Raw genomic sequence first — 12,233 nt, forward strand, 5'->3', positions numbered from 1 at the left:
GTCCTTTGATATCAGTCAGGCTGCTGACAGGCAGGGCTGTAATTTGTATTTGTTGCTCTAGCTCAAGGCAGGACAGTTTAGTGGAAAGCTTTAGATGCCCTGTAATAGCATCTTAAAAAATTAAACCTGTCACAGCTCAGTCACTTAGGATCAGTGATGACACAGACAGCCACTGACTGAGGCTATACGCAGAAAGCATCTTGTTTCAGCATGTTGGGAGCCGAGCGTCATCTCCAGCTTTTGCGGAGAAAAGAGCTTTCAGGCATTCTTCAGAACTTTTTTATCCTTTAACCTGAATATACAGAATAACTTCTGTTATCTTCCTTTAATTATCGTATCAGGGTATTACATTTTTATAATCTGGTTTTGGTTTTTCAGCTGTAACTTCCGTTTCACGTATCTTTACTTTTATACAATGGAATCTAAGTGCTGCATTGACAAATAAACCACCTAATGATTTTAAAAGAGTACATTTTCTTCATCTCAGCAAAAGGTAACTGCCAGATAAACAACCGATGAGTTGCTTAATTACTAATCTAGCTCCAGAAAACACAACTGGATTTGCCTGGGCTCAGCTTCTACACACCTGGTACTACGTTTGGTTATCCAGCCACTTGGGGCGGAGGGGCGGGGACCGCATATCACCCCTTCCCGGCGCGCTCCCGTAGCTCCTGCACAGCCGGCACGGACGCCGGCACGGACGCCGGCAAGGACCCCGGCACCGACCCCGACCCCGGCACCGACCCCGGACCGGCACCCGGCACCCGGCACCCGGCACCCGGCACCCGGCACCGGCCACCGCCTCGCGCCATGCCCTGCGCAGGCGCGCGGTGGCGCTGCCCGACTGACGGCGGGATGAGCCAGTGAGACGAGAGGGATGCCCGCGCCGCTGGCCAATCGCTGGGCGGCGTGCGGGAGCGGGGCGGGCCGCGGTGCCGGAGCACGGCGGTGGGCATGTGGCGAACGGTGTGTGTGGGCCGCCGGTTGTTGCGGCCTGTTTGCGCCGCCTCAGCGGGCCCCCTCCGGCTTCAACCGCACCCTCGGCTGGTCGAGGCTGCCCGCAGGAGCTGCGCGGGGGTGGGAGGCGGCGGTGCTGGGGGATTGGGGGCAGTGGCGGTGGAGCGGCAGCAGACGGCAGGTAGGGCCCAGTGAATTGTGGCTTACCTGGTAAGGCCGAGCTGCCGGGGTAAACCAGCGGGGCCTCTCGGTACACGACACTGACCGTGAGCCTTCTGATTTCCTGCTCGGGACTTCTGTCCGGTTCTGTCATGACTGTCAAGCTTGGCCGTTCTCGAGGTGTCCTGGGAGGGCTCTCGCGGGCCCGCGGCCTCTCAGGAGGTGTGGGAGCGTGTGTCGAGCCCCCACTGCTGGTACGGCGCTGCTCAAGCGCCCTCGCAGCTGGCACCTCCGCGGCGTGCAACTCGGGTTGCTGCGATGCCAACGATTCCCAAGCGAGGGGAGGCGCTGGCCTGACAGACCCGAGCGTAGTCGAGAGGCGGCACGTTAAGGAGGCCGCCGGCCCGAAGGCCCTCGGCTCTGCACTGTACTCCAGCTCCGTGCGAGGTACCCTAAGCGCAGCGTAACGCCTCGTGAAGGAAGTTCGGGAGGTTTGGAGTCGTATTCTGCAGCTGCGGGAGGATCCTGGGATGCCTAGTGCGGTGGATTCGCTCTAATCGCGGCCGACACCACAGGTCTCCTCTGAAGGCCTGCTGTAAAGTGGGGACTCGGTAGCTAGCGCAGACTGCACTTTTGTGCAGGAACCTTTGTGAGGACAGTGGTGCCGAGTTAGACCTGTTTTTCTCTGATAGATGGTTGGAAAGAAATTTCCCTGTATAGATGAGTTTTAGTAGTAGTGTGGCTGGTTATGGGTGTTAAGCATTGTGTGCACCAAGCTGGTTTGTTGTTCTGGCTGTTGTGCACATCTTCTCTAGCCTAGGCCTGGCCATGACAGTTCAGTGTGGCAGAGCATGTCTGGTGTTGTTTAGACCATTCATTCTCTTAAATAGGCACTGGAGACTTCACATGTGCCTACCAGGCAAATATTTAACTTTTGTAACTGCTGCATCTGGAGGAGCTGTGGCCACTGCTAATTTTCTGCATGTGTAACCACAGCAAAAGTTGAAAGAGTGCATGAGTCCCTAAGCTCAAAGGCTTTCATTTACAGAGATTTGATCCAATTTCATGGCCCCATTCATGCATATAATTATATGTAGCTATTGTTCTTTTGTTTGGCTTTTTCTTTATACTGGTAAATACAAAGCTTGGGTTTGTGCTGACGCTCTCTCTGCACTAATGTTCACGTCATAGCAGCAGGCATGCATTGCTGACAGATTCAAATTATACCTTAAGTATGCACACAAGTTGCATGTACCTAATTAGTGCAAATTAAAAATAAACTCATAGTGTGAACACAAGGTAGTTGCACTAATTTACTAGTTTATCAGATGACTTGCTGAAACTGTTGAAGAACTAAAGCTTTGTCTACCGTATCATAATCCTCGGCAGAACAGGCTAGGGAAAAAGTAGTGGCTTTACTCAGTGTGAAGGTGAAAAGTGGCTTTACACTGCATCACATCAGCTCCATTTTCAATATGTTGATTTCATCTACTTAAGATTTTAACTTCATCACCATGTGTTATCACAGACTTGTTGAAAAGCAGTGTTTTGAAATATTGTTAATTTGGTCTGTTGCTCTAATAATGTTTGTTGAAGTACTTAGGTTTCATCTTAATTGACAAATATCTGATGGTGGCATTAACTCTTACTTACTAACAACAAGAAATAAGCAAATTACCTGAAAGAAACTTTGGTGTTTGCTAACTGATATATCTAGTGATTTTTATCAGGCTTGATCAGATTTTATCAATGTTATTTGTCAGGTGAGTGCTTAGTTCTCAACTTTGGTTTCAAAAATGATTTTTTAAAATCCTCAGTTCATGTTGTGTTGTCGGTATCAAACCAAACTCCATAGCGAGTGGCTAGCTTAGGCTATAACTCAGTTCATTGCAATTTGTGTCTTCTTAAGTGGTTGATTTTTGCAATTAGAAAGATACATTGCCACTGTATTTTTTCTGTCTGTTCCAGATACTGTTCTTCCAGCATTCAACATCGACTTTGTTGTAGCTCTTCTGAGGCAAGAAAATGCAAAAGACATCTGTGTCATCCAGCTACCTCCAGAAATACAATACTGCGATTATTTTATAATTGTGAGTGGATCTTCAACACGGCATCTCCATGCAATGGCACATTACATGCTGAAAATGGTAAGACAGTTACTGCTGCACTCTCTGGGTTTATGGAATGGCTTTAAATGTGAAAGGAATTTCCCCAGGATTGCACATCTAGGGGTGTACTAGCCAAGATGAAACTATCCTTATGTCACCTATTCCTGACTACATCTAGCAACTGCCTGTGCTGTTTCCTTACCAGTAATACACAGAACGTGGACAATTTATTTTAAAAACAGACCTCTGTGTTTAGAGCAGCAATGACATTAGCACAGTTTGGTAGCTGAAACAAGAGTAATGTAAAGTGGTGACTATGACCTATGTTCACTTTTGTCTTCCATCCAGCAAGATTCATAGCTGTTCCCACTCATTCAGCATAGCTTAATATGAATGTTCTCAAAACCTAATCTCTAAACTTGCCAGGTTACAAAGCACAGCATGAGAAATACAACTAACCCCTATCTCAGTCACCTGTCTGTTTAAATCTGTAGTTTGCCTTTGTTTTTCACAAACTTCTTTCACTTCTTGAACTCATTTTGCTTTGGCTCTTGGTTTTACGTTCGTCCTTCCAGTCCCACTGATTTCAGCAGTGAGACTTAAGGAGAAGAAGAGATGGTATTGCTTTTCAGTGCCTTTCTGAGCAGGCAAAGGGAGCTTCTTGTGTTCTCTGCAGGAGATGATGCATCTTTGCAAACTAAAATTTTGCCCCAAGTTTTATAAGTGTGATTTGTGTGTATTAAATTGAAGTGCTTAATATGTACTCTATTACTTGCATAACTTGCAAGTCTTAAATGTGAACAGCTCTCCCTCTCCTGCAGGCCAGGAGAGAGGGGTGAACAGCACCCACTCTGGCTGGGCTGCAACTGGCTGCTCCCTCTGGTGGCTGTAAGAGCAGCTCTCTTGCAAGGGCAGAGCTCTGGGGAGGTGTGGTGGTCTCCTGGGCAGCCTGGTCAACTACTCAGGTACTTGCTGAGTTTTCTAAGAGAAATGTAAACTGACACATAAAACATAAAGCAGCTCAGCTGTGCAGGAGTGCTGCTAGGCAGCTGGCTAGCTTTACCATTGCAGCACCAAAACCATTGTAGTAGTGCATGGTTTATGTTGAAATGCAGAAGTGCTTATTTGTTGCCTGAGGCCTTCCTGCTTTTCTCCCAGTAGTTTGTAAATGGCATTCCCAACTGCTGCTTACCCCTGCTAACCCCAATGGGAAGCCATTAGAGGGAGAAATTAACACTTGGCTTTTTTATAATCTGTTCACCATTACCCTGCTTTTAAAGACAGGGCTGAAGGAAACTTGTAGAGGACATCAGCCTTTCCAACCTCTGTTACATGGCTGATGGCAGTGCACGCTGGGCTCATTAGTATCTGAAATAAAGGAAGGTAGCTAGCACTAGTTCTAAATTGAAATTTCTCCATTCTGGTTTGCAAACTGGGACCATTCTCCAGCAGCTAGAGTTGTGTGGGAATGGGCAGGAACAGGTGCATTTTGTGGTGGTTGCTTCCCCAGTGAAGTGGGATTCATTTACTGTTACAACTTGATATTTTGTCTTTCATGGAAGAAAGGACTGGTTGAGCCATGTAGTTTCACTCTTGTTTCCTTGTGAAACCTGTCTTTTGGGGTTTTGTTTTTGTTTTTTCAATTTCAGCTTGAAAAAGGTTTTGTGTTTTTTTTCATTAGACTGGCTCAGCTAGCAGTAAAGTAGAAATTTGAATAAAGGAGCTCTGTGATGATACATTTGTCTTCATTCCGTTGTGGGTTTTTTTCATTTGTACTGCTTGTAAAGAAACAAGTAGGTAATGGCCAAATCTAAACCGCTGTCAAAGTGCTTCAGCTCTGGTGGGTGCTTAAATTCTTTATGTACAAGGGAGGGAGATCTGAGCCTCCCATGCTGGCACCCACAAAAACAACCATGTGGCATAGAGAACTGATTGCCTTGCCCTGAGAGTTTTCAGTAATGCTGGGAGCTGCCCCCTCCCTCACCTCTTTGTGGGTCATGCTTTCTGCCCATTTTGTAATGAGTGTTGCAAATATGCACACACCAGAGAGGCTTGTTTGAATGCCTGCCTTGTGGCATGGGTTGAAACATTTCTGCCCCACCTACTTTCGTCTGAGAAGACAAGAGGCTTGGTGTCTCTATTTCTGCATCCTTAACTAGCCAATGTAAAACAGCAATGAAAAGTATCTGAGAGGAAATAAAATTTAGTGATGACAGTTAAAGGAAGCTGGTAATTGAAAGACTATGTGAAGCAATTGTGTTCAATATTCATCTTCAGAAAAAACAGACACCTGTAAAATTCATGGAGAGATGTATGGGAATTCTGAGCACTAGGATTCTAGATTTGATAGTAAATACAGATGAGAAAACTATATTTATTATCCACGGTGTATGTTACTGTGTGTGCAGACCCCATAATCAGCAATAAGTAATCTAACCCATTTGAGATTTAAAACAACTCAGCAACATCCAGCTTACCCGTAAGGTTGGAGTGTCTTTAAATAAATACAAAGTACTTAATTTTCTGCTATTTCTTTTCTCAGTACAAGCTTCACAAAAAAGAAGGTGATCCTCATACTCAGATTGAAGGGAAGGAGACAGATGACTGGCTGTGCATTGATTTTGGTAAGTATTTTTGAATCATAAATATTAAGTTCTACATGAGCTCTTTGAAGGAAGCATCTCACTGTGAGCCATGGCTGTTGTGGAGAGTTCGCAGTACTCTGGCTGTTTTGGAATTCCAGTTGTTGCCTGAACTCAGTTGAGAAACTAAATAGATTTTCACAAAAGATCATTGGCAGTGAGAAGAAAGCAGTGCCTGCTTTTTGAGAGGCTAAAACAGGCCTTAAATTGGACATAGCAGTAGTGGGAAGATAAAAAGCTATTTCAGTCAATTTTCTCAGGTTGATGTAATCCCTCTTTGAGTGAGTGGGGGTTCCTTGCATGCTGCCCTGGTAGTGAAGTATTGAACAGACTTTTCTACTGTCCAGATCATACCATGACAAGGGTAAAACCTCACTCCTCAGAACTTAAGTTTAATTCTTCATTCTACAACTGTGGAACTCTGCACACAAACATGAAAGACTTTGCATTCAGAAAGGATTTCTACTTCAATGCTAGCTCTAGAATCTCACTCTCTAACTTGGTGTTTTGGCTTAAAAGAGAGAAGGGTGGGCCAGAAGCACTGTGGCCTCAGTTACTTCACTATCAATGATTTTGATAGTTATAACTGAAAACCCATCGCAATTTAAGGGCAGAGCTAGAAAAAGCTGCATTAAGAATGTTAATTCCACTATATTTCTAACTATTGTTTACACAGAATTGATGAAAACCTGTAGGAAAAAGGCTTATTACTGTAGAATTCGGACTTGTTACACTATAAAAACAACACTTGAGAAGTGAGCAACAGCAAAGAAAAATTACTTGGCTGTATAATACAGAAAATGCAGAAAAGCCAAAAGCTAACCTGCAGCCTTAGAGAGGGAACTATTCTTCCTCCCTCTCCCCAACTTTGTTCTTTCTGTCCCCTACAAGTCATAACAGCTTTGGTCTCAAGTGTTGTGATAGTTGATAGTGTTGTAACTTAAACCAGAGCATTGTCCTTCTCATTCTCCTGGTTGTAGTCTTGGAGTCTTTTGAAGGACTGACCAATTCCTAGCGCTGGTCAAGAACTGGAGTCAGCAGTTTTAAGAGACCTCCATCAGGTGACCTGTTATATCTAACCAGGATGGGGATGGAAGGCTCAAACCGTGCAGCTGGAAGTGTAGCTGTGCTGTACAGTTCATGTTAATCTGTTGTGTGTTTCTGTTCCACACAGGTACCATAGTTATCCACTTCATGCTGCCAGAGACAAGAGAGGTTTATGAGTTAGAGAAGCTATGGACTCTTGGTGCCTATGATGACCAGTTAGCACAGATGACTTCACAGTCACTGCCAGAAGACTTTATACTTGGACTGACATCTAATAGCAGTGATCACCTTGAGACAAGAACTTAATGCAGCTGCTGAGTGGAAAGAGAACTGAGCATGCATCACAGATCTAAGATACAGTCCTGATTGCTGACTTAACAGTCACTGCAGTTGATCAGTGCAAAGCAGTGGATTTGGTGGATGTGCATAGGTAAAGCTCTTGCTAAGATACCAAAATTTGAGTAATCACAGAATCAGGAAGGTTGGAAAAGACCCTTAAAATCAAGTTTGACCATAAAACGTCAAAGAAGGAATCCCGTTGTAAGGGTGTTCTTGTTTTTTTTCTCCTGGCAGAGTTACTGTCTCAGCAGAGTTTGCAGTGAAAAGAGACAGCTGCTTAAGCTACTTACCCTGAAATTCATGCTCAGCCTCTACAGTAATTGTTTTTCTAGTATCTTTATAAGCCCTGCCTGTGGTAGCAGTGCAAAAAAGTGCTGCAAGGAAAGAAATACAGCAAAACAGTACAGTGCAGATACAGCTTCTTGTAGTAAGCCATTTGCTTCTGGTCACAATGAAGTCAGTCATGCTACAAATCAAAGGAGGAGCAAAACCAGGCTGGTGTTACTGAGCACATAAAAGCCAAGAGCAGCAGTGACAAATGTCTTAATTTAACACAACATTAAGTCTGTTTTTCAGCCAAGGCCAATCTGGTTTTAATAATTAAAAATAAAAGCCTGAAGAGTTCCAAATTCATTGTCTTCACATTAAAACATTCAGCTTGTTCTAAGTGTGTCCTAGCTTTCCTCTCACCTAGTTGCTGGAAAAGGACACTGAGGCAATGTGGTACAGCAGTGAATACTTTCTGCTCCTTTCAAGGCAAAAACAGTTGGAAAGGAAGCTATTAGTTACTGAGCATTACTTGGTGCTAATGAACTGTTCATCACTTTCAGAAGTCACTGCTCAGTGTGTTTAGGCTGAGTGCTGCATAGTCTCATGGACAGAAGAACTTCGAGACAGTAACAGAACTTGTCCAAGTAAGACAAGGTGCATCTTTCTGCTACAGGACAGAGCTTGTGCTGCCATGAATTGGGAATCAGGAAGTAGATTCTGAGGGTAGTCACCTTTTTCCCCTATAGACCCACAACCTACTTCAAGCCCTACCTGCATCTCTTCCTTGCACAGCAGCTGCTGTTTGTAATGCTCAGCGAAAGCGATTATGGATTTTGTGCCTGTGGTTGTGTTGTTCAGGGAGAAGGGAGTGTGTGCACATGTGCTCACGTTTTTGTTGTGTTTTTGTTTTTTTTTTTTTTTGTTTTTTTTTTAGTAACCCCCCCCCCCCCCAAAACCTTCTCCAGTAATTTCAGACTGGTCATGTTTTCTTGCTTTGTCTAGTTTCTTCCTTCAGGAATAACTCCCCCTGAGGTCACCAGTGCTTTGAGATGAGGCAGCAGATAGTTCTGCAAATTAAACAAGGAGCATGTTAAATGTAGCTCAACTATGCAGACCAAACAAATTTGGCTACAAAACGAAATTGGGGGGGGGGGGGGGCGGGGTGTCAGTCTGACTGAAAAAAAAATTTCAAAATGTTTTGCTATGCTTGTCAGGAATACACATGGAGGAAAGGTAACCTTAGCTGTGGTACAGTGATGGATTCCAAATCAGGTATTTCATCCTAGGAGGGAGATGTAGGAGTAACTTTAGATCATTTCTTGAAAGCATTTGCCTGAAGACAGATAATATTAAATGAATAGAGGCAGGTTTGGCAAACATAATACCATTATATGAACCCACATCTAGTAACCAGAACCGTGTGCAGTACCCTGTCGTGGAGAGCACAGTAACAAAAGAGTACCTAAGAACAGTAAGAGATGAGGAACAGCTTCCTCGTGGACAGATCTACAGCTGGAAAGAGGTAATAGTTTGTAAAACGACCAAAAAAAAAAAAAATGAACTGGGGAGACAAGAAATAAGAGAAATTAAAAAGTATAACCAAATTCACTGCCACAGCACATTGTGAAAAGGATTTATAATAAAACATCCACTGGTTGCTATTAAATAACCAGAAGGGGCAGCTTAAGAACTTCTTCATCCCCCACTTAACAGCAAGAATCTGTGCTGAGCCACTGCAATCCCCAAGCCAGGTTACCCATCTGACTTGGTGAGCTTTTGGCCTGAGCTGCTTAAGAAGCTGGAACCTGGGAATGAACAACCTGGGTGATCAGTACCACACAACATTAGAGCCCCTTTGGAAGGAAAGCATTTGGGAATGACTTCAAGTTCTCTGGATTTGGTGATTTCTGTGTGAAATAGAAATACCAAGCAGTTTATCCAGTGACTGTATACTGATCATTCAGTCCTGCACAGAAGTACATGAAAGTGTGGCTCTGTGCAGGACACCTTGATGATGAAGTGAACCAGAGACAGTTATCAGGGTGAAATTGTCATCATTTCACAAATTTCCTGCACTGCATTTGAGTCACTTCATTGTCAAGCAGTGTTTGCATCCTTCAGTTGAGCTAACGTCTCCTACACCTCAGCCACAATTTGCCACGTTCATTTAAAAAATCCTGTGCCCAAGTACCCTGTTGAGACCAGCCTTCATGTAACAACAACTAATACACAGAGCGCATGCCTTGGAAATTGCAGCTTAGGAATTAAAGCTTTGGAAGGTTATAAGCAAATAAAAACATCATGGTTAAGCAAATACTTAAAACAGGGGTTTAGCTGTCACAAATGCACTAGCAATACAGAGGAAGGCTTCTTGTGTTGCTCAAACGGCAGGGATGCTGATTCTGAAGAGTGTGCTCAATACCAGCATGGAAAAATGACCTGAGAGTTGTGTGTGAAACACAATACCCTATGCAGTGTCTTCTACAGACATCGCTTCAGTCTGCTGGTTAGTCCCAAGAAACGAGCTGTGACCACAAGTAGGAGGGTGCAAGCATTTGAAAAAGTAGTTTAGGTTTTCACTATGAGATACAGAATTACATTATTCATGATGATTCTTCATTTCCTGAGCCCTCCCTCTCACTCTAAAGGTGTCAGTTAAACATCTAGTCTTATTTCTATTCCACATAATATTCACAAAGCTCTAAATGGAAAGGCAATAACCACCTTGGCAACTGGCGAGTGTCTGGTGGGGTGGTGATAGGAATGCTTGCAGGTTCTATGCATCTGACTTTCTAAGGCTGATGTTCATTACACAGCTTCATCATTCAGAGTGCTAAAGTCAGTGTAAAAACAGCTGAAACAAATTTAACTGCAATTCAGATTTCACTTCAGACTTAAGATCCTTTCATATTTGCCCTGGGTTAGGACTGATGAGACCGTATCCCGTCCGCAGCAAATGAGCCTGTGAGATATGCCTAAGACTGAAGCCATGAACGGTAGGTTGTACCACAATCTGAATAGCGGTGTTATAGGAGAGGGAGAAAATTAATTTACCACCCGCAGAAGTTACTGTTTCTATCGGTAAGTGCAAACGTCGTAATCGGGCTGTCGGATGCCCTAGCAGCTAGCGAATACCTGTGGGTGACTTCATCCTCATCCGGTCATTATTATAGACAGAAAACCAACTTGATCAAAATAGCACAAATACCTAGAACAGTCTCCCTGTGCCTCATTAATTAAAAAAAAAAACCAACCAAACAAAAAACAAGCACTGAAAACATCACAGAAAAAAAGGCAACAAAAACCACACAATTTTAATCTGATGATAGGAGTTAAACTCTTTATTCCATTCAGAGGCATCTGGCAAGTGGAGCTGCATTGGGGGGCACATTACAGATGAAAAATGATCCATACTTTGTGGATGTTGAAATCACTTACAGTATTTACTTTCTAGCTATTTCCAAATACTCCAGATTACCAAGTCTCAATTGAAAAGAAAAACAAATTTACCATACTAAATCTAGAAATTTAAGAGAGATGACAGTATTTAAATCAGCAGATGCAAATGCAGCGCCTATTCATAAAGTAATTTTTTACGGAAAATAAAGTCAAATCCTCCTCCAATGTTAAGAAAGGAATGTCAGACTGACTTAAGCCTCAAAAAAATTAAAATGCTATGACTTTCCATACTTCAGTAATTTTAAATTCGTATGAAAAAAAAAAAGAGAGTTATCCTAAAGGCTAGATGAAGGTCACTGTCAAAAAAAGAAAAAGGAACTCATTTTTCTTTGCTAAAACTACAACATAAGTTTGTGGGTTTTAAACCAATTAGTAAAGAAAAGATGCAGGAAAAAAAAAACACTTCAGACCATTTTCAAAATTATCTAATCTGTACAACAATGATCTTTGGGAAAATTATCTAGTCTATGTAGTAATGCCTCTATTTCAACATGAACCTAAGAGGTAGATAACAAAATGATGAAACAAATGTTTTTTTTTTTTTAAACTTTTTTTTTGCTCGTTGTGCCCCTCAAATCAGTGCAGCATGGTGATTCTGATCATCTCATGCACAAAAAAAAAATTAAATCACCAAAACCAAAAAAGGTTCAGAGGTAATAGCATGGCTCTGTCGACCACACGCATACAGGCGCGCAGGCGCACACACACACACACAGCAGTCTTTATGCACCATGTGTTGCCACATCGTTTTTTCTTTTTTTTTTCTTAAACTGAGGTAGACTGAAGTTTATTGTAGAAACTTGAACGTGTCACTATTACCACAATCATCATTCAAATTACATTCGGAAATTAACAAAAAAATTTGGTAACTTTCCTGTTATCCCTGCCTTTTGATGGTTTGTTTTATGTTGGTTTTGTATTTTTTTTTATTATTTTTTTCTTCTCTAATGGTTGGTTGCAGAACGTGCATAAATCCTGCTGCATCTATTATAAGCCAGGCTAGAGAGGTTGTTGTTTATTGGTTTTTCTTTTCTTGTAATAGTTTTTAAAACCTTCAAAGTGGCTTAGTGTGGCCCATAACAGCGGCTGGATATGTAAACTTAGCCTTTCGTTATCTTTCAATGTGATCAAACACTGTTTGACCTTCCCCCGTCATGGTAACTGAAAGCAGTATGATGTGATCTGCAGGCAGCAGAGACCCTCACAGCCTCCAGTACGCTCTAACAGATTGAGTGTTCTATCCAACTGAAGA

General features: G+C 42.9%; 1 protein-coding gene across 1 annotated transcript; it reads left to right on the forward strand.

Annotated features, from left to right (window-relative positions):
• The first annotated feature begins 954 nt into the window (after nt 1-954).
• MALSU1 (mitochondrial assembly of ribosomal large subunit 1) lies at nt 955-7,866 on the forward strand. The gene is made up of 4 exons (XM_054385004.1): nt 955-1,138; nt 3,085-3,263; nt 5,767-5,848; nt 7,041-7,866. The coding sequence occupies exons 1-4, from the start codon at nt 955-957 to the stop codon at nt 7,217-7,219; spliced, it is 624 nt and encodes a 207-aa protein (XP_054240979.1). The 3' UTR covers nt 7,220-7,866.
• The last annotated feature ends 4,367 nt before the right edge of the window (nt 7,867-12,233 follow it).

This window comes from Indicator indicator, chromosome 11 (assembly GCF_027791375.1).
Source record: "Indicator indicator isolate 239-I01 chromosome 11, UM_Iind_1.1, whole genome shotgun sequence".
NCBI classification, from domain to species: domain Eukaryota; kingdom Metazoa; phylum Chordata; class Aves; order Piciformes; family Indicatoridae; genus Indicator; species Indicator indicator.